Source organism: Cololabis saira, chromosome 7 (assembly GCF_033807715.1).
Source record: "Cololabis saira isolate AMF1-May2022 chromosome 7, fColSai1.1, whole genome shotgun sequence".
Classification (NCBI taxonomy): domain Eukaryota; kingdom Metazoa; phylum Chordata; class Actinopteri; order Beloniformes; family Belonidae; genus Cololabis; species Cololabis saira.
Window position 1 is genome coordinate 19,287,625 of NC_084593.1, and position 22,833 is coordinate 19,310,457.

A 22,833-nucleotide genomic window follows, 5' to 3' on the forward strand; every position below is an offset into this window, starting at 1 on the left:
ACTAGCTTCATTCTGTGTAACTCTGCTGCAGAGGCCCCTACACTGCTAATTGCCTTATCAACGTATCTACATTTGGAGAGGAGCCAGTAGGGTTAAAGGCCTCTTGTTTCAGTTGTTGGAACCCTCTCATTTCGTTCTTCCTCCACTCTGTCCAATGCTTTCTTGCTCTGCCATATGTTGTGTAAGATCTTTCAAACATTTCTTTTGGCTCGTAATGCTGCATCCATTAGTCTTGTGAAAAGTAGCGTAATTGGCTGCGGTGCATGTCAACCTTCTCGTTTTTGTTTTGTCTCCCATCTGCCGTACCCACTAACACGGGTCTCTCTTCCTCTCGCTTTCTCTCCCCGTCCATAGGTTTCAGTAGGAGTACAAGCAGCGTGTCCCCTCACGGTTATGTCCCCAGCTCCACTCCCCAGCAGAGTAGCTACAGCACTGTCTCCACTAGCATGAATGGCTATGCTAACTCTGGCATGGCAACCCTGGGCACCTCGCCCAACTTCCTCAATGGATCCGCAGGCAACTCCCCCTATGCTAGTGAGTACACACGCCGCATCCTAGATTTGGAAAGGGGTGGTAAAAGCAAGGCTGGGACGACTGAACAAGGGCATTTTTTGAACATAACAGGATCTGTTTTGAAAAACAGGAGTCGGGTGAAGAATTGACAAACGTGTTGCAGTTCAGCTGGCTCATCGCTTTCTTTTAAAGCGGAGTCAAACGCAAATCCCCACTTTATTGGCCGAGGGAGCAGATCACCTAGCACCCCCTTCGAAACCCACACACACCCCACCCCTTCCTCGCACACACATTCACCCTCTACATTAAAGACCCTTGATTAAATCAATAAACTAATTGCTAGAGAAGCAATTCCATTTCAGCTCTTTGATTCCTTGGTGTTAACAAGTATTTTAACAGGCTCATCGGCCCCACACAGACACTTTCAATCAATGGTCCCTCAGCCTGCCTTTGTAGGTCCAATTTTCATTAATTGATTAGTTAGGCCCCTTCATAAATGGATTATGACTTTATTGCAAGGATTTGTCAGGAAAGGCCATAAAAGCTAAGTGTTGGATAATAACAACAATAAAAGCAGACGCAGATATCAGAGGGCAGGTGAAATACGACTCAGTTGATTGTAAAATCACTGAGGGGGAAAATGCTCTTAGAGTATTAGCAGACAAAAAATAAACCAGGGAGAAATGGATGGATGAGAAGATGTGACAGAGAGACGGGGTTTTGGTGAAGAACACAACAGGTCATTTTTGTGTCAAAATGATCTTGATCGTGATTAATAGTTGCAGTAGTCGTCTAACAGATGCTGTGCTTAAAGCCTTCAAATTAATTTTTAGGTTGTTTTTCTAAATTATGTGCTGTTGTTTTGCATTTAAACTCTTAAGATGATTATTTGAATTTTGCCTTAGTGCCGAGGCTCAACTAAGAAGAAGAAACTCGGATATTGCTGACTTTAAGGCCTGGTCGTACCACCATTTGAAATTAAAAATGTTATGGAAAAATCAATATTTTACAAAAGAAACATGATGAACATTGTTTAAGTCTGGCGAACTTTGACCTGTGAGTTTGTGGCGTGGTTCACTGCAAGCCAACTTGTCACTATTAATTTTTATGTTAACGCTTGTTACTGTTAATGGCTACATTCACGGTAACAAGATGGTGGTGATTAGACTTTTTTTTCTCTATGAAATAAACTTCACTCATTGAGATGAGCAGCAATCCTAGGCAAAAACTCACTGATAACTCCTCAGTTGTCAATTTATTTTTTTTACATATTTATCTATATATGTTCAGAAAGGCTTTTAGCCTTTTGATTAATGCCAAATTTCCTAATTTCCTCATCTACGTGGGCAAATGAATCAGCCACCGATTCATTTAGAAAAATGCATTTGTGTGCAATACTATTCTTTTTACTATTTTGAAAAATAAAATTAGCCTCAAATAAAAAAAAAGAAGAAAAGAACTGTTTGATATGAGAAAGTTAGAAAAACCAATTTAACTGGGCAAATCCCTTTAAAATGTTTTACATCAAACTGTACCCTTACAAGTAGCAACACAAGTTCAGAGCCACATCTAGCAAACACTGGTAATTGATTTTATTAACTGATTAGTTAAACCCCTTTATGAGTGGGACTGTGAAACTTACCCAGTATATCTTATAAAATATTTAATTAAACTGCCAAGACATCCAGAAAGTACACCTCACCACTTACTGAACCTCAGACATTTAAACTCTTGTGTGGTTTTGAGTTGTGTAAGTACCGGTAAATGTATTTCCTTGTGATGATCTTTTAACCCTTTATAGCATATTCAACAAAGCAGTTAAATTTTTAAAATTTCAACTCTTTAAGAGTTATTGAGGAATATAAAAGGATCTTTTTTACTTTGTCACATTTTCCTTTTTCTTTGTTAAATCTTCATAGTATGTCCACTAAATGTACCAAATATGGTGATTTGCCTAGTAAAGGGTTGAAAAATCAGTGGCAAAGCTGAGTGGAACAACATGTCCATTAATGAATGTTTAAGTTTGTAAGCCTTGATGAAGTATGGTGCAGTGAAAGTACCAAGAACCATTGAAGAAATGCATTGCCATCATGCCGAAGCTATCAGCTCTTTGTTTTTTCAATTTATTGAAACTCTCATCTCTGGTTGTTGATTAAAATCTCTGGTGTGATTATGTCGGTGATGTGGGAGAGTTGCTCTGAAAACAAATTACAGGTACAGCTCTGTGCACTGGTAAGATGTTTACGTGCCTGCTGCCCCCCTTGAGCACAAGATGAGTCACCAACAGACTGATCAGAGGGGGGGGAAAGCACACAAAAAAACAAGCTTTGGGCTGTTTTCCGTGCAAGTTTCCAACAAACACCTTTTTGTTTTAGCTGTTATGCACTAACTCATTGCCAGATAACTCAATATCGAAATAAGAAGCTGCCAAACAAGTCTGAGCCAGCTCACCTGAGACCAAAATGTTATCCCTCCTGCCATCATCCATTGACCAGTCCCCTTCTGTTCATCCCGTCTGCCCGTCCTCTGCCCTCGGCCCTCTCTTTAAACCCTCCCCTTCACCTCTCCTCCCCATCCCTCTTCCCTAATATTCCCCCGACGCCCCCCTCTTAAACACCTTTCCTGGCCCTTTCTCTTCTCTCAGTCGTCCCATCCAGCCCAACCATGGCGTCGGCGACCAGCCTCCCCTCCAACTGCAGCAGCTCCTCCGGGATCTTCTCTTTCTCTCCAGCCAACATGGTGTCCGCCGCCGTCAAGCAGAAGAGCGCCTTCGCTCCCGTCGTTCGACCCCAGAATTCCCCTCCCCCCACGTGCACCAGCGCTAATGCTAACAGCCTGCAAGGTAAATTGCTAAACATGTTAGAAACCCTGCAATAGTTCACGCAGTAATGAGACTGGACCTGGAGGTTGGGTGCACAATTAAAAACGTGTTAATCTTAAAGCTATAATCCTGCTCTTTTGCTTCGCTTATAACAATTTCTCACTTTTACTCCCACTTCTTCCTCCAATCTTCCTTAAAAACTCCTCACCCCTTGTTTTTTTTTCCCTTTCTTTGCCTTCCTTGAATCCTTCCACTATCCTTCCTCACTGAAGATCAGTCTTTTGTGGACTCTAGCAAGTACTCATCAGCCAGCTCTCTTCAGGGCCTGGCCTTCTCCTGAAGTACGTTGATCTTTTTAGTTCATTTACTCTCTTTCTCTGTTTTCTTTGCGCTCAGAATGATCCCAGACCGCTCATTTGCACCATCCTGCCCAACCCTTCCTTCTCCTTTCTGTTTTTATTTGTCACCCTTGACTTGTCAGAGAGAGGGCATGTCACACCATATGTGTCTATTTCCTGTTTTCACTTCCTGCTTCCTGCCCATGCCCCAGCGGGTGTTTCTACGGGGAGGGAAGGCGGCGATTGTTATGCCACCATGGGTCATTCTGTTCTCCCATTTCCATCGAATGCAGCACAGAGTCTTTTCGTCTAGGCAGGATGTTGTATGGTGTTGAGATCCTGAAAGAGAGAGAGATGATGGATGGGAATCTTTATCGGAGCCCCCGAGCTAAGCACTTCCTCACTTCCTCTGGCAGCGTTGATGAGCGCAGACCACAGTGACCCGAGGGCCAATGGCCACTGTGCACTGATCACACATGCACACACACACGCAGGCCATTCTGTTAATCCCAACAAGCCGCAGACACTTAGGAAATAACCAGGGAATAAGTGGATTGAAGAGGGTGGGGAATCAATAGTGAGCCAATAAGTTATATGAAAAATTCCTCCCTGTGATGGCTTCCCCGTTAAGAAAAGAAAAAAACAGGAGAGGGAAAAGAGGTGATGGGCAAGAGGTTAAGATGTAGGACATGTAGGCAAAGGATAATAAAAGGCAGTAAAAACCTGACCAAAGTTCACAGCCTTTCCGTGTTTCAGTGTCACGCCTGATTTCATCTCTACTGTCCCCCCGTTTCACTGTCATGTTTGATTTATGTTTTATAACACACATTGGGTTTCTGCGCTGTAACTGCTAACAATTAACACTGGTGGTTCTTGCATGAAGCCGCTCCGAGGGCTTGTGAAAAGCCGAACAATGTTGTCAATGTACGCCAAGTTAGCGGTGCGGCGGAGAAAAATGTTTTGATTCAGGGGCCTCAGAATGAAGAGATAATGAGGGAGAGTCGTCTTTGTACGCCAGATGCTGGAGCTTTTTTCTTTTATGTGACTGTTGTGATGACAGATGAAACCCAGCAATCACATCACTGACCTCTCTTTCTCTTTCTTTACCCCCCGATCCCCCCCTTTCGCCCTTCCCTCCTCCCCCTCTTTTCCCATAATGCAGCGATCCCTGGGATGATCGTTCCACCCATGTAGAAGATCTGGGATAGCTGAAGATTTGGGAATGTTGAGAGGAAAAGAGACAGTGGCGGAGTCTGGCGAGTCTCTGTTGTGCTCCGGTGCTGAACTGAATGAAGTCAAGATAAGACGCAGGACTCTGTTATTCTCAGGCCTTTCTAAAGGGATTTCATCTGAAGGGATAGAGGAGAAGAGAACGGGGGCAATATGAACCTTTGTGATGTTATTTTCCTCTTCGTTGAATTAGCGTAGCTTCTCTGACACCGCATTGGATGGAGTGTATAGAGGCTGATGGTTTGCCCACAGTGTGACACTGACCTCATGAAAAGAGCATTTATTTATCTTTGTGTTCATGCCTGTAAGGTTTGGGTTTGATTACTGGAGGCCACTGTGCCGTCTTTGAACCCATAACTCACACAAACAGACGTGAAGTGTCGGTTTGGCCATGAAGTTTACACGACCCACTAAAACCACATAACAGCACGATGGGCAAACAGAACAAGGATGAGCAACATAGAATACAAAGAATTAAAAGTACGAAGAACAAAATATACCCCTCCGTTTTTGCTGCTAATCCTCCCAATGCTCTAAAAACGATCCCTCAAAAATCACCCTCTGCTGTTTCAACGTAAGAAACCTTGCCTTTCTTTCTTTTTTTTTTTCCTCATTTGGTTTGTTTGTTTGAATTTTTGATAAAACTGTGAGGATTGAGCTGTTTGCAATATGTTTTTTCTGCTTGTGATGTGACGAAAAAGTGAAGATTTAGCCAAAATTGACCTTTTTTTGTCTGAGATTTTAGTGAAGACTTGAAAAGCCAGAGGATGTGTGCGTCCAGCCAGCACTGTACTGAAGGAGCCTAGCAAATATCAAATTAGAATAAATGCGTGATATATGTGATATATTTTTGTATATATATAAAACAAAAAAATGCTGAATTTTTTTCATTTGGCATCTCTTTTCTTTTTGCAATAGCTATAGTTTGAGATGTAAACATTAAATGTCTTAAGGCAGCTTCCCAGTACAGATGATAGGTTTACTGTGTGTTGTCAATATCTCATCTGCTAAAGACAAGAAACATGGATTTGGTTACAAAAAAAGGGGATTCCTGTAAAATATCATATAAATAATGTATTTATCCCTTGCATTTGTACATTGACTCTCACCCTCGTTTAGTTGTGTTGTGTATGTTTAATACAGTAAGTGAACATATTTCACAGTGTTTTGTTTCATTATGTAATGTTGTCTTTCACTATTTAAATGTGACTTTTTACATTTTTTTTCTGTTTGTTTCTGATTGTTTTTAAATTGTTACATCAAGCTTTCATTTGTTGATTCAAAAACATGCCACTGTCTATTTTTGTATTATTTGTAAGTTAAATAAAAATCTTTTTTTTTGTTTTTTTCCTTATAAAAATGTTTATTGTATGGCAAAAAAGTAGCATCTTATTCAGAGTATTCGGTTGAGGTAGATTTTTTTAAGAGTATAAACACACTTTAATATATATTGTAAATCTCTATCTTTTTGTTTGAACCTTTGAAGCTTTCAGATTGATGCTGTTCTTGAACTGATAATATGCATGGGTTCTTCTCTTGAGTGACTCTTTCATTGTGTGTGGAAACCAAGAAAACACTCTGTTTTTCTTTCTTTGTGGTCCTCTTATTTTGCCCTCTGTCCTTTTTTTCCTCCAGTTTTTTTATGCCTGCTTTACATACTGTATCTATATACCCTTTTTTTATGTCACTGTAATCTTTACCAGCAGTCTAGATGCCTTAACAATGCAAACCCATTCTTCATTCAATCACTTGTACAGTTTTCTACCCTCACCACAACTGTCTGTTGCCGCAGAGGAATTCATGAGAACTTGGAGACAAAGCACAAACCCACTCTGTTTGGTGCTGAAGCCAGACTAGAATACAAAGAGCCATAATTCAACAATCACACACATCCCGATGTACTATAACGCTACAGCGATGGCACGCTTTTGAAAGGCAAGCAAACGGAGCAGCCTGCGGTGCTCACTGCACATTAGTGTTTACACAACTGTTTTTTTTACAACAATTATATAGTTGGGTTTTTTTGCTGTTTGTTTGTTTGTTTGTTGTTTTGTTATTATTGAAATCATTTCAACTGCATTCTGGTAATATTTTTCAGTCACCGTGGGATTACAACAGTATGACAACACAAAGCTGCTTAAGCGGTAGTGGAAAGGGGCTCGCAGCGACGATAGGCACTGTCACAGCACAATGTTAGTCTCACTCATGGAGTCCATCCCGACTCCAGGATCTGACAACCGATTCCCCCGCTCCTCCACTCCCTGTAGACAATGCAGCTTCATTACAAGCTAAAGAGCAACCTGTGAGGTAGCATGAAAAGGAGTTCCCTCGCCCGTCAGCGATTTCTATGGTCTTTTCTTTGTGTCTGCCGTGTGTCTTCAAGCTGTTGCTGGACAGAGAATAGGGCTTTTCTCTCTCTCTGCTTTTCTTTTCGAGAGCCTGGTTTTGTTAAGTGGGTAGAAGGGATCGTTTTAACAGAGACGCCTGCTGACAGACAAGTGTTTTTCGGGCACTTGTGTGCCTGTGCCGGTCTGGGCCGGGACAGGAGGGGCCTCAACATATCTGTTTCAAATGAACTACAGAGGTCTGTTGTCATACAATGGCATCTTTGTAAGCAGAAGTTACATCCTGAATATGAATATCAGTAAAGAGTGACAAAGTTTTGTACTTGGGTAACAAAAGACAACAACAACAAAAAAGATGCAAACCAAATAGCCAGTGTCTATTTTTTTTCCTCTGTCTGTCTTTGACTGCAAATACACTGAACAGCTCTATGATATAAGGAAATTCAAAAAAAAAAAAAAAAGTCTACTGTACAGATTGTTAATGTTTTTGATGAAAATTGAGCTGTAAGATAACTTTTGGACTCTCACAATGTTAATTAAAGTTACCTCTTGTCTGTGACCTTGTCAGGTGTCACTTCATTTTTTAATGTGCCTCATTCGTGATTTTTAAAACAGCGGCGTGGTTTTGCCGTGGTCAGTACTGTCGCTTCACATTAAGGTTCTGAATTTGTATCTCTGCTAAGCGTCGAGTTTGCATGCCCCCCCTACCAGTGGTGGACAGTAACAGAGTAAATTTACTTGAGTACTGTACTTAAGTACATATCCAGAGGATTTGTATTTTACTTGAGTATTAGATTTCTTTGGTACTTATTCCTCTTACTTGAATACATTTCCAAGACAAATATTTTTACTTTTACTCGAGTAAATTTCTAGGAAGGCTGAAAAGTACTCGTTACTTTCAGGTCTGCTCTTTTTTCTTCTTCCCTAAAATCCTATTGGACACAAGCTGTTTTTGTCAAAGGAGGAGACCTATCACAGTGCACGCTCTCCACTGGGATGTACGTAAAGCGGAAATACGTCAAGCCTCCTCAAAACGATACCGCCAAAGTAGCCTGCGTTTGTCAAGACAGAGCCGCAACAATGGCTACGCCTGCGTCAGGAGAAGAAAGACAATCCGCTGAGTCGTCTGAGTCTGATAATGAGCCGGACTCGGAGCAGGGACTTTCACAAAATCCTTGGCCGTATCTTAACTCAATGTTTGAGTTCGACCGAGTAAAAAACGAGGGCACAGACAAACCACAGACATTTATTTTCAAATGTTTATTGTGTCTGCCGAAGCAGAACTACCTCTCTGCTTTCAACAACTCAACATCGAATTCTCAGAAACAAGAGTTAAAGGATCCTTAAATTAATTTAGAAAAAATATAGTAATTTACTGATGTGGAAAATAAGAAATTTACTCTTACTCTTACTTTTGCTTAAAGTAAATTTAAAAGCATTTACTTTTGGATACTTAAGTACCTTTAAAAGCAAGTACTTTTCTACTCTTACTCGAGTAATATTTTGACTGAGCTACTTTTACTTGTAACGGAGTAAATTTTGACCAGTAGTATTTGTACTCTTACTCAAGTACTGGGGTCGAGTACTCTGTCTACCTCTGCCCCATACACACAGACACACACAAGCCTCTTCCTGCAGTCCAAAAGGATGCATGTTAGGTTTCGAAATGTATGTTAGCGTGCTTGTTTTTTTGTGTCCGTGTGGCACTGATATGGACTGATGGTATGACCAGGGTGTACCCTTCCTCTTGCCCGATGATTGCCAGGAAAAACTCAAGCCCCCTGTGACCCTGAATAAGGTTGAAGCAGGTCTAGAGAATGGATGGATGGATCAGCAGCAATCAAAACCGTGACTCATTGAGCCCATGAAGCACTAAGGTGGATAGCTTTCCTCTGTTTCCTTGCTGAAACTGTCTTGTCTTACCAGCTGACAGGCAGTCGCCTGAGAACGGAGAAGGATCGAGCAATTCCACAGGTCAGAAACAGGCCTGCAACCCCCACCCCCCCCCCGCTTGGCTCCTTTCTCTAATGAATGTAATTCATTAATACATTACTGATGGCATGGTGAACATGGTTAGCCTGACAAGTTTCCTCCTAAACATATTAGTTAATGATGATTCCAAGGTTATTAATTGCAAAGGCACCAGCCCACCATAATTGAGTCATCATTTGCATACCCGGTCATCAGCAGAAAATTAATTTCTTTTTTACTTTTTGCATATCTAATTTAGGAGGCCGTGATTGGATTAGCTTGTAAAAATAGCGGATCCCAAGATTCTGCTGACCTCAAAGTATTCCAGGGTCTCCACGGTAACAGGAGACTTCCGCAATGCCAAGGGGGGAGAGTGAAACAACCTGGAAGGACTGATGAAATAAGGACCCGTAAACACTGTGCATGCTCGTGTGCGTTTGCCTCCTTAATTGCCCAGCGGTTCATAGCTGCACTGGGCTGTTTTTCCAATATATATAATAACAGAGTTGATAGTTTGCTGACAAACAGTAAAGTGGGAGGTAGAGTGCACAATTTAGCAGTAAGAGGTGGATTATTGAATTATGGAGGTTACACACTTAGTCCTGAGGAAAATGAATCCTGGGGCTTAATGTTTTTGATTAGCAAGCCGAGTACCAACGCTGAGTTGCAGCAAGCGGCTCCAGGGATTCGGCTTCTCCCAAACGCTGTTTTGCAGTGCAACATACACACCTTCAAACATGCACACACTCATAAATCATAAATACACATAGACAAAAGGTGAAGCCGTTTCGCTCCTTATTTCCAGCTGGTTTTCAGACCTGGATAGACTGGTCAGTGTGGGAGGAGGACAATAGGAGTGGGAGGCCGAGGGCAGCGTGGAGCCGGCAAACCTCAGCCCTCTTGAGACCCAACATTAAAGGCGTTATTCCTAGAGAACACTGGATGCAGTCAGCAGAGCCTTCACACATCAAGGGAGGTGCTGCTAGGGAGCTTCTGTGCTACTAGTATCCTAATGAAATATATTAATATACACATTCTTCACTCCTCCTGCCCCACCTCCTTCTCTTTCTCATTCTCTTCCCTGCATGGACACACGAGGGGAGGAAGAGCGGAGAGGCATATTTGAAAGAAAAAACAAGAGTCCCCATGGGGACTCCAGATAAAGAAAGGAAAGAAATGGAAAGGAGAGAGGAAGGGTGTGGGTGTTTGGGGGTGGGGGCGGGGGGGTATTCAGAAAGGAGGCAGACCTAGACAGTGAGCAAAACACAGGGAGTGGAGAAATGAATATTAATAATATTCTGTGTTGGAGAAAAAAAAAGTCACAATGGACATCATAAAGAGGTGTAGACAATGCAAAGCTGGTCGCGTCCCTGGCCTTGCTCACCGCATGAGTGTGTGCGTCAGAAGGTGCGCGCAAGTCAAATCCCTGCATATGTGTATGCATGAACATGCCTGCCAGTGAGACGGAGCATATCTGAGTATACGAGCAGACCAAGGATGAGCGTGCACTCACATTGGGGTGTGCACTCTCGCATGTGTGGTCATTTCCCACAGTAATTATCCTGGTGACTGTGGGTGTCTGCCTATGATCTGTGTGGTACCTGTCACAGGGAGCCCAGCTGAGCCCGTGCTTTATATTCCCTGTAATTGCTGCTGCTAATTTACTGTACGTTGGCCTAATGAGTAGGGAGGTGAGGGGCTGGGGTATGTAATGGATGTTAGAGAGATGGAGATAGGGAGATGCATTTCACCACTGCCTGCAGAGAGAGCGGAGAGGGGAGGAGGCCGGCCAACTGTGTGTGTTAAGCAAGCATGTAGAACACTTATCTTTATTGTTCTACTAAAATTTAAAAAAAAGATAAGCTATTTGCCCCCCCCTCCTCCTCCTCTTCCCACTACCTTCCACCCCCCCAGCTGATGGTACAGTGGCGAATGCAGCGATTGCATTAGGCGAGCTTTTTGTTATGTTGATTAATGATAAAAGCAAATCCATAAATAATATAGATTATTTATTCCATTTATTCACATGCTAATTAGAGATGGAAGCAGAGAGAGATGGTCTTTTTAATTTATTTATTTTTCCCCACATCTGCAGCCAGATACACCAAGCTGACATTCACACAGAGGCACGAACGTCCACATATTAATGTCATTCACACTTTGAAGCTCCAATGATATCTTGTGATGGGGACGCGTCCACCCTTCATTTCTCCCTAATGAGGTCACGATAGAGGCCAGTGGTTTCAGCATGCTCGCACACCTCCGTTCTCACGCACACACCCACCCTCTCTGCACACACGCTGGATTGACGGGGTCGTCTTTGATTGATGCGCCGCGGCTCTTCCACATGTTCTACAGCTCAGTCATTTAATTATGTTTCCTAAGCGTCATTAAGTACCATTACATTCTATCATATTCTAATGAGAGAGGTGGCCAGTCACAGGACAAGCTAATTGGTGATTAATGTTGTGTATCAGTGAGAGACAACGCAAGATTGGCCATTTAATGACACAACACTGTATTTAAGTGCTGAATATGTAAAAAGACAAACAGAGGAGAGATGTTAGAGAGACTGATCGAAATCAAAACAGATATTTGCCTCTTAAAGGTTTAATCTCCCTCTTCCACATGCATGCACACACACACACACACACCTACACACCTACACACACACACATGTCCTGCATTATTCCCTGAATTGTTCACATCTTAGCTACATTATCCACACTTACTCAGATAATGCTTGAACCTGTCTCTGCAAGCATAACTCAGCTGCTCCTCCAGATTAACCGCTAACTCAGTATTGATGCGCCGCTCCACAGGTACCCGTACACACATACGCAGACACAAGCATCCTCCTCTGGTATTGACATGCCGCGCGGCTGTAGGTGTTTCCATTTAAGGTCAGTCAATTGCCTTAAGTATGTAATGTTTGGAGGGGGGTCCGTAAACATGTCAAATTAGCAGTAATGAATGAGCAGGCACCGGCAGGAGGAACTGTCAGGGTGCGCGCTCAGGACAATACATTACCCTGAGTTATCCGAGCCTGCTCTCTTTGTAACACACACACTGACTGAGCAGACATGGGGTGTAAACCAGCGGCACCGATTCAGCAGTCACAGACTCAGCTTTAATGAGCTGCTGGCTTGATTGGTTTCTAAGAGCTGCAAGAAGTAAGTGCTTCAAACAAAAAGTAGACATGATGTTAGAAGTGGGGGCAAAATATCCCAAGGGTTAAAGGACCGGCGGGCACCGGCAGGACGATAGGCGGAAAAAGTAATAGAGGAGAAAAAATTATGAAAATAGATAGAGAGATAGATGGAGCACTAAGTTAGAGGGAGAGAAAACAAACTGTGGTATTTATTTTTTCTACTCAGTGTTGAAACAGGAAAAGGACCTCTGGTTTAATAAACCATGAATCCTTTCACAGAGGGTTTGTATGTTATTCTTCGGAGAAACAGATATGTGGGGAGCGAAGGGGAGACAGAGAGAAAGAGAAACAGGGAGCAGCAAGAGTAAAAAAAAAAGATGCTCTGCAGACATATGGATTTTACTCTCTCACCCCCCCCAAAACATACACACACACACACACACACAAACACACACACACTCATGCTTATGCGTACACTCCTCAGCCCACTTCCAGGCTGCATGTTAGTTTTGGGTTAGAAGTATGGGATGAGGGTGGGGAGGGGTGGGGGGGTTCCACATCCTCCAGAGTCCGGCCTGTGAAAGAAGTAAGAGATATAGTTTCCATCTGTAAACAATTCACTTCTTCTATTCTTCCACTCAGTATTTGACAGTTTGCGTAAATGGCCCTCTAACAAATTCTCTCCGCGGAGAAAATCATCTGCTCACCACAACAATGCATGTTCATTAGTGTGTGGGACATACATACCGCCCCCTCCTCCGCACAGAAAAAGAAAAGGAAACTGCCCACTTTAACGTCTAAGCTCTGCACCTACTGTATGCACTATATGGTGATAAATAAACATGTAGACAAACATGAACCTACTGTCTCTGTATGTTGTCTCTTTACCTCCCACTCTCCTCCCCCCCTCCCCCTCTCTCTCCCCTCTCTCTCTCTGCCTTCCCTGCTTCCTGTAACAAAGGTTACATTGATCATGTTTCTAAAAGAGTCTCTGTATTTCCACATGGCCCTGCCTCTGATATGTTTTTCTTGGCAGGACGGCCCTCTACTTTTGTCATTCACTCAGCATATTTTAACAAATTAGAAACATTAGAAACCAGGATCGCTGCAATGTTTTGGTTTGCTTTCGAAACTCTTACAGTCCCCACAATTATATTTCAAAACACGGGTGAACTGTTTGACAGCCGGGCGGAATAAAACCCGAAACAACTTTTTTTTTTCTTTTTTTTTATCAGAAACACATGCTCTCGCAATTAGAGTCCAGGCATTATGTTAATGTATGTTTGCATTGGTTCATTTATTGTCGTGTGAAAGGTTACACTGCTAAAAGTGCACGCGTACGTGCGCATCACGTGTGCTCGGATGTGTGAGGGTGCGAGCGGCTGCCGGCACGTGCGCGTGTGCGTAAGGGACAAAGGGACACAGTGCTCCACATAACAGCGTTACAGATGGCTGTTGTGAGTGGTTGTGACAGTGAAAGCGAGTGAGTTCCCACTCCATTCAGATGTACTCTGAGTGACCTTACAAACACAGTGGAACTAAAACAGGCCCCCTACCTCTCGCTCCCACTCTGGCACACACTGTCAATTCTCACTCAGCCCTTGCGGGGTACTAAAAGTTGTTTCCTGCGCCAGGAATACATCAAGGGCCAAGAATATATAAGCGGTGAGCAGGAGAGGTGCATAGCTACGGTCCAGGAAAGCATAACTTGGACTAAGTAAATATTGGACTGAAGGATTAGTAACTTTTGCCACCTATAAAAGCAAGACTGGTATGCCAGCCTGAGTTAACGACCTCACGCTATGACTTTACCGTGGATTGTTTTACCAAGGAACTGCTGTGGACAAAGAGGACATTTCAACGAGATCGCTTTATCGCGGAAGAGAGGAAAAATTAGAAATGAGTTCAACAATTGCCCCCTTCCTTTCACTGACTTAGAGGCTATTCAAAAATAATTGGAGCCTGCAGGAGGGCGGGGGGCTGATTTCTATGTTTCGCTTTATGAAATAGCAAGGCCCACCCCAGCTGCTGCTTGATTTTTCTCTGAGAACCTCCTCCTCAAAAAAGTTGCACGCTTCACAGTATGCAAGGAGTACTTCGATGGTTCGGTACTAGTCTACCTTGCAACTTTACCGCATAATGCAATAGCAGGAGCCAGTTGGAGAGGTCACATAACCGCTTTCATTTGTACTATAGGATTACTGTTTTTTTATGGTGGCAAACTGTACCACAATAGTGACTAATAGTGGTGGACAGCACACACTGTATAATACACTGTGAATGCAGTATGTATACAGTTTCAAACTCAGTCATATGAGTGGAACAGACTTGTGGACTTTTACAGTGCAAGATGAGTTTAAAAAATGACTAAAATAAGGTTGCATGCATGACATCTGACGGAGATGGAAACGAAGTGAAAAGGGATGTGGAGAAAGAAGCGAATTCTCCACATTCCTGCTGGCTGCTCCTCATGTGTGCCTGAGGCCAACTGCTTGTAGCGATATTAGCAGCTCCTATAGTTTAACAAACCTGAATCTTACCCCTGCGCCCCACAAGGTGCAAAAGGAGGAGTGGTGTTGCAAAAATGAACTTCTCATTAGCTTCTCTTGAATGGGGTTAAAATCTCTTCTGAAACTTCCTTAACTTTTTATCCACTGCTTATACAGGTGAACATCATGTCGATGTGTGAGTTGGAGCCAGCTCATGGTGTTTTATCTTAAAAATGTACTGGATTCTTTGTTATTTCTTACTTCCTGCAAGGTCAATCTGCTGTCTTTAAATTACAGAAAATACTGTGTACTGCACATACGCTGTATGGAAATGTTTGCACTGCATACTGCTCTGCAGTTGTTGTTAGTATGTACTTTGCCACCATGGAAACAATCGTGCTATGGAATAACCAGAACCACTGTTCATTATTATCATCACTATTTGCTAAGAAAGAGCACCACACCAGTATGCAGTATATTCAAGCATTGCATTTTATGGCATATTGTGTGGTTGTTTGCATTCTGCACAGTGTATACTATATTTTTGTAAAATCAGTTTTTAAATTATGCAGCTATGAAAATGGCCTGAGTCATTATTTTATAAAACACATTTCATCCCATTTAGGATCACTGAGGGACTAGACCCCAGGCTGTCACCTAGTGAGGGGCAGGTACACCCCAATTAGGCTGCCAGTGCATCACAAAGTCACAAGCAAGACAAACAAGTATGTACACTCACACCCAAAGTGAAGTCAGAAACATCACTTAACCCCACATGCATGTTTTTTAACTGTGGAAGGATATTTGACAGAGCAACTCCAACAGACTGAAACTTGAGCACATTTATAATCTAGATCCAAAGAAAGGGCACATTGATACAGGGAAACATGCAAACTAAGAATAATGCAAACTAAGAATAACCTTAGAACCTTCCTTTTTGAAAAAGCTCATAGTTAGGGATGGCTCCGGAGACCTGAAACCTCTCTTTTCCACTAGTACTTGTACTAGTACCTACCATATTTCCGCACTATAACGCGCCCGCACTATAAGGCGCACCTTCAATGAATGACATATTTAAAAACGTTTTCCATATATAAGGCGCACCGCATTATAAGGCGCACTAAATATATGGTAAAATACCATACTATAGTGGCTGGGGTTGAGTTACGTATCTACCTGATGGAGCTGCGCTACAGGAAATGCTACAGCAAATGCAAAAAAAAAAACAAGAAGAAAAGTACCGTATGTCAAACTTTATTAACAAAATAAAAACCAGCTTTGCTCCGTCTCGTCAAAGTCGCCATTATGCGAGTCAGCGTCGCTGCTGTCGTCTTTAACGTCTGTGACGATTCCTGATGTTTTTAGCGCCATTACTTCGGCGACACCAACTACATTACCCACAATCCCCCTGACGACAGTAACAGAAATTACCGTAATGATCATATATAAGGCATTATAAGGCGCACTGCCGGTTTTTGAGAAAATTAAAGGCTTTTAGGTGTGCCTTATAGTGCGGAAAATACGGTACTCGGCTCGGCTCGGCTCGGCTTGACACTACACCATTTTGGGGGTTTTTCCGCTAGTACCGGTAAGTACCTCCTTTTCTGTCACCTACTTAGTCGAGTTGAGGTGGGCTGATAATGCAACGTCACCAGGCTGCAGGCCACTGATTGGCCAGAGAGAAATGTCACGGATGAGTCTTGAGCATTTCAAAAAACCCAGCAACAGCGACTTCCCCTGAATGTTTTGTCTGGCGTCTTGCAGGATTCTTTGGCTCTCTTTGGCACATAAAAAGACGTCACGACTGTTTCAAGCCGCCTTGCTGTGAAGGCCCCACCCATGCTGAGGTGGTACTGAACTGTAGTGGAAAAAGACTGAGACCGAGTTATAGTCGAGGGCGAGCAGACACTAACTGTGTATAGTGGAAAAGCGCCATTAGTTATACTGCTATAAGCCTAGGCTGCTGAGGGGGGTCTTGTTATGCACCTCTCCTCACTCTTTTCTGTTCTACTCCAACTCTATTAATGACACTTTTGTTGTTGTTATTAACCTGTGCTCCTTCTTCCCAACACATCCCCCTGATCTGTTGTTGTTGCTGTTTTCTCCTCTTTCCTGTCCCTTTCAACCCACAACCGGAGAGTCTGGTTCTGCCAGAGGTTTCCTCCTGTTATTGGGGAGTTTTTCTTTCCACAGTCGCCTGGGGCTTGCACGGGGGATTGTATTGAAGAAAAGTTTTGATGCAATCTGTTGGTTTCCTTAGTGAAACAATATGTATTATTGTTATTTTATTGAAATGAACTGTATTATGGAAGTGCCTACAGATTACATTTGTTGTGATTTGGCGCTGTATAAATAAAGCTATTTTGAATTTAATTAAACTGAAACTTCACACAGAAAGAGGCCGTGCTGAGATTCAAATCATTATAATTATTATAATAATAATAATAATAATAATAATAATAATAATAATAATAATTATTATTATTATTATTATTATTATTATTATTATTATTATTATTAATATTATTATTATTATTATTATTATTATTATTATTATTATTACTACTACTATTATTCTTTTAAATACAGTATAGTCTACACAATATGAATGTACTGTATTTTTTTTTCAACTTCTTTGCCATAAACACTGGAGAGAAAACATTTCATATGAGACTTACATAACAGAGCACGGGGCCTTTCTTCTTGATTAGTGGGGAAATATTACAGAAATGTAATGATAAAAACTTTAATGACATAATAATTTGACAAAGTGATGACTAGTATACACAAAGCATTTTTTATGGAACTTTTTGAAGCTGGAAAAAATATATATAATAAGAGAAAAGTCCCAAAAACACCCTTTCCTGCTTCCCAGAGAATTATAGTGCTTCCATTCATCAAAGAGGACAAACAACCTTCCAATTTCTGACCTCCGTGATAATTATTCCAAACACTACCCTATTATGCCTCCTCTCATTCCTCCTCTCTCTCACTCTCTTTTTTCTTAAATACAAATATATCTTCAAGCGTCTGTCTTGGGGTATTCGTCTGCTTGCTGTGATGTTGAAGCTGATTCTGATTTTTGTCTTTGCTTGCTCATTCTTTTACTTTCCTCATCTGAGCCAGCTCTTTTCTGGTGGTGGATTGGAAAACAACAAGAATGTTTTTATTCTCATGTGGTCGCATCCACAACATTTGTTTCCAATTTGACAGATTTTCAGAAGAGAAATTCTTAGGGAGAAACTGATGGTTGCATTATGCTTCAAAAACAAGCTCTTTACAAAAGCCCTCTCCCCCCCCCTGTTGCTCTAAGGCTCTCTCCCCTGCACTTCCTTCTGCTCCATTCCTCTTTCCTCTGTTGGTTTTAGGCCAGGCAAAGTCACCTCATCTTGTATTGTGGGAGAGATTGTAAAGTTTTCATTGAGCCCATGTGGAAGTGATTTGGCTGTAATCTCCAGTAATTGTGACTGCAACACAGAAACGAGCTGGAACAGATTGGCCTTTTGTTTTTCTTCAGGGTCACAATGAGCTTATCTCAATATTTAGCATCTTGACTGATGGAGTTATCATATCACATTTGCCGTTAAGAGCTGAGTGATGTCAACAAATGTAACTGGAGAGTGCAAAATGCTGCTTTAAATTACACAGAGGAAGGTTCCTGTTTGATGAAAGTACACACATGAATGTCAATGTGACCTGCTGAGCCCTGACTTTCTTTTTTTAATGCGTGGCATTTAAGAGATGTGAAACAAAAACGCTGTTAAAAAAAATAGCCACCATTATAGTGTGACCCATCCCAGAGTTGAACCCAGTTTCCTCCAACCCGTGTAATACACACACACACACACACTCAGTCTCACATGCACCCACAGAAGTCAAGATCACTTTGCTCAGCCGCTACTGAGGTGCAAATGGTTTGTCTCTATGCATCACTGAACCAACGCTGCTCCTTCACCTCCTCTCTCCTCTACCCACTCCTTCCTCACTCTGTCCACCTCACGCATCCCGCTCTCCTTGCACTTTTGTCTCCGCGCCCATCTTCTATCTCCTCTTCTCCCGCCGCTCGTCTCTTTGTCCTCTGTTCGTCTCTTACTTTCCATTTTTCTGACTCCCAATTTGTTTTCTCTCTCCTCCCTCAGCCCCGTGGCCTTCAGTCGCACATCTTGATGAATGAGTAATCTTGTTACATTGTGCTCAGCCATCCTTGTCCATGTTCCATAATGGCTCATTTGATTCTTTCCCACTGGTGTTCAGTAGACGGCAGAGCCTGAGAGCTGGAAGCCATGCAGTTATCATAAAGAGCATGTCAACTGTGAAGCCACAATGCCTACAAGTGATTAAAACCCTTCAACTCCGGGTTACTTCATCACAATCATTAGTCTTTTCTTGTCCTACCTTCTGGCTGTTAAACCCACAGAGCTTCCCCCCTCCCCTCCCGTTAATAATATTCACTTTGCCTCTGATACATTAGCCAGTGAATGATAGGGCAAAGCCCTGGCCTAATTGCTTTTTTCATGTAAAGTCTCAATTCATTTTTGCTGAGGAGACACAGAGATGTGTGCCCAAAGCACACACACACACACACACACACACACACACACACACACACGAGCAGATACATATAGTCAAAAACACACACACAGACACATGAACCACACTTTCACACACTTGCACTTACACACACAACCCTACCTTCCCACTGCTGTTTTATGATGGATGGGGCTGAGGATGCATGGGGGAGGAGGGGTGAGGTACTATAAGGCTGTGCACGTGTGTGTATGTGTATGTGTGTGCTGGCTGGCTGGAAAGAAAGAAAAAGGGGGGAGAGAAAGAGAAGCTGAGCTGAGGAGCTCTGATTAACGACACAGAGAAGGGGTCCCAGAGGAGCTGGGGGAAGAGCAAAACTATCTGGGGCCAGCTGAGAGAGAGAGAGAGAGTGTGTGTGTGTGTGTGTGTGTGTGTGTGTGTGTGTGTGTGTGTGTGTGTGTGTGTGTGTGTGTGTGTGTGTGTGGAAGAGAGGGCACGAAAAACAGGTAGGAAATTGGGGCGGGGAGGGAAGATGTTTTCTTTTCATGCCTGTCATTACAACTGCTCCGCAAACACATGCAACTCTGCATATTCATCATCATCATCGTCTGCAAACAGGAGTGTGAACTTCCTCCACATCCGCCTTGCTTGTGCATTCCTTCTTTTTCTACCTTTCCAATATGACACACATCCTTCAGATTACATCTTATCTCCTTAACTACCTAATGATCCTGGAGCCCAGTGCCTTCAGCTTGTGTCCACAGTGCTGTCAGAGGAGGAAACAGGGTGTGTGTGTTGCCAGAATACAGACCATCACCTCTCCCTGATTGCACATGAGAGTTGAGGTAATGGGAGTGTAATAGCACCTTAAGTGCCCTGCTCTCACTGACACTGGCTGTATAGCATTACCCCTGGTATGTGTGTGTGTGTGTATGTATGTGTGTGTGTGTGTATGTGTGTGTATGTGTGTGTGTGGATGAAGGAGTGTATGTGCAAGTTTTTCTCGTGTCAATCCTCGTCCACTGTGGACAAGTGTGGATGTGTGTGCGCGCATCTGCTGAAAGAGGTCTGATCGGGGTTTAAGTGTGCTGTGTTTTCCCAATGGGTCGTCTGAGCCGCGGCGATCAAAGTGGGAGATGGAGGTTAACTGACCAGACCCGAGAACCTCCACAGAAGGACCTGAGGGACTCCTCTCTGTTAGCCCAGGAACCAGTCATCTCAAACAATCACATAAACACACACAATCAGCAGAGCTGTGAGTATAGGAGGGGGCGGTTTGACTGATCCGGGGGGATTTAAAGATCTGTAAGGCCCAAACTAACTTTGTCACTTTCCTCACGCTGCTGTACCCTTTCACACAGTATCCATTACCTGAGATACGTTCCCGAGAAAACATCAAATAGCTTTATCCCAACTCCTGCCTCTGTTCTTTCACACAGAGATGCCTTCCACTGATATGGAAGTCCTGTAAAGTGAGTATAAGTTATATAGCAGGGGTCCCTAGAGAAAATCTCAGTGACTAGTCTTGTAATAGAAACTTCGACTGTATTTTCACGTAGCTCAAAGTATATCGACTCGTGCTGAAGGGGCTAAGAGTGGTGCAGTTCTCCTGGAAGTTAAGCTGAAAGTTGTATTCTTGAAAAATAAAGCAGGAAAAAAGGAATCGAGTGCGCGAATGTGTACAACTGTGCAAACGAAGAAGTACATGAGTTGCAGGAGTGGGTGTGCCAATGAGCATAGAGGGGCGTGTGTGTTTGAATATGGATGAGAGATAACCATCACAGGCAGCTGCCGTGGTGAGGAGAGATGACTAACACCAGCTAGGTGCAGCAAAAAAGTTTTCTTGAAAAACACATAGACTACTTGTTGATTCCACTGCTGCTTATTGACACGCGTTACATACTTTTTTAGTATCGAAAGTTTGCAGGGCCGTTACTTTCGAGCCATACAGCAGTTTAAAATGCCCCTCACGTCTCAATAGTATGCCGATGAAAGTGCAGGGCTTGAATTTTTCTAAGAACAAAGTAAATATTGTAGGTTTTCTTTTGGTGTTAGAGATAGAATAATTTTAACATCCTCATGAGTACCTTCAAAAAAGACAAATAATGTACCATATTTTCATTTTAATGAACAAAGAATGGTACTGTGAAATGTGCAATCGCTGTTTTTGTGTGAGTGTGTGTAAAACACATGGAAAAAAAATCTTTATATCATTGGGGATCTTTGTATTGGGCAAATACAGCCTTAGATAAAAGATGACATATAACGGAACTTTTTTCACGGTTTCATTATTTAACAAAAATTAAGCGAAAAAGAACATTTTGAAAAAAAAACCACAAGGGAAATGGGCACTTCTGTGATTCCGCTGCTTGTAGATAATTCAGCAACAATATCTCGAAGTAGCCATTTCCTATATGACTTATCAGTCTCTCACATGTTTCTGGAGGAACTTTGGCCCATTCTTCTTTGAGAAATTGCTTGGGGTTTTTGGACATCCACTTATGTACAGCTCTCTTGAGGGGGGGCTGCCCCGGGATTTCAAATAGGTTGAAGTCTGGACTTTGACAAGGCCTGATACTTTGCATTTCTCTGAACATTGCACAGCATGACCTTGGAGTAAATTTGCTGAGACATCCACTCCTGGGAAGACTGGAAACGGTTTAAAGGCTCCTATACGCTCCTACACTATTTCCACTGTTGTATAAGATCATTACACCTCACACTGTGCGACTTGCATTCGCTTAATCTTGGGTAAGATATCAAGTTTTTGTAGTCTGTACGGAGATGAGACCTCCTGAAATGTAGGCAATGACAGCCGTAGAACAGCATCAAAAGCACAACAACAATAAGCCAAACAAGAAAATGAACCACATGCCAGTAGCAGCTTTTATGTGTGCTGAATATTATTTGAGAAAAGAAGAGGAGAAGTAGGAGAATGTGATCCCAATAATGGTTAGGTAGAAGAGGTTAGTAAGTTATTTTAATTATTATGTTATTTCATTTTGCTTTTTAACGACTCACTAGAAATTGCCACCGGATTTCTGACACCATCAGAGAATTGTCACAGGAAATCTTTGGTTGCTCACGCTGTGTAGGGCCACCGATTTGTAGCTACGACAAAAGAGTTCATCACAATGCTTTCATGACGACCCTCTTTTGACTGCGAAAGCCCCAAATTGTGCTTGTGTACTTGGTGAAAAATGCTTTTACTGTAGAATGTCAAACTGCATTCTGTATGGAAATGCTTTTATAACCCTTTTTGGTTGTTTATGTCTTTCCTTCTTTGCTTTGAGTCACTACACACCTGAATGCTCCAGACCAGCAGAATATCAATTCGCTTTTTTAAAAAGTTTTATTTTAATAGAGGCTGATAAGTAACTACAACGGAGTATTAGGGCCAAACAAAAAAACAAAAAAAGGAAATTACGAGAATAAAGTCATAATGTAA

At 42.4% G+C, this 22,833-nt stretch overlaps 1 protein-coding gene across 4 annotated transcripts in view; it reads left to right on the forward strand.

Annotated features, from left to right (window-relative positions):
• The window catches only part of ebf1a (EBF transcription factor 1a), a 63,043-nt gene extending 55,237 nt beyond the window's left edge, over positions 1-7,806 (forward strand). Inside the window, exons 14-17 of one of the 4 annotated variants that reach the window (XM_061724929.1) lie at positions 355-534; positions 3,158-3,355; positions 3,607-3,675; positions 4,835-7,806. In XM_061724929.1, coding sequence (XP_061580913.1) covers positions 355-534; positions 3,158-3,355; positions 3,607-3,674 — 446 coding nt within the window. In that variant the 3' untranslated portion in view covers position 3,675; positions 4,835-7,806. The other 3 variants (XM_061724930.1, XM_061724932.1, XM_061724933.1) reach the window with 3 other exon arrangements.
• Positions 7,807-22,833: the final 15,027 nt, after the last annotated feature.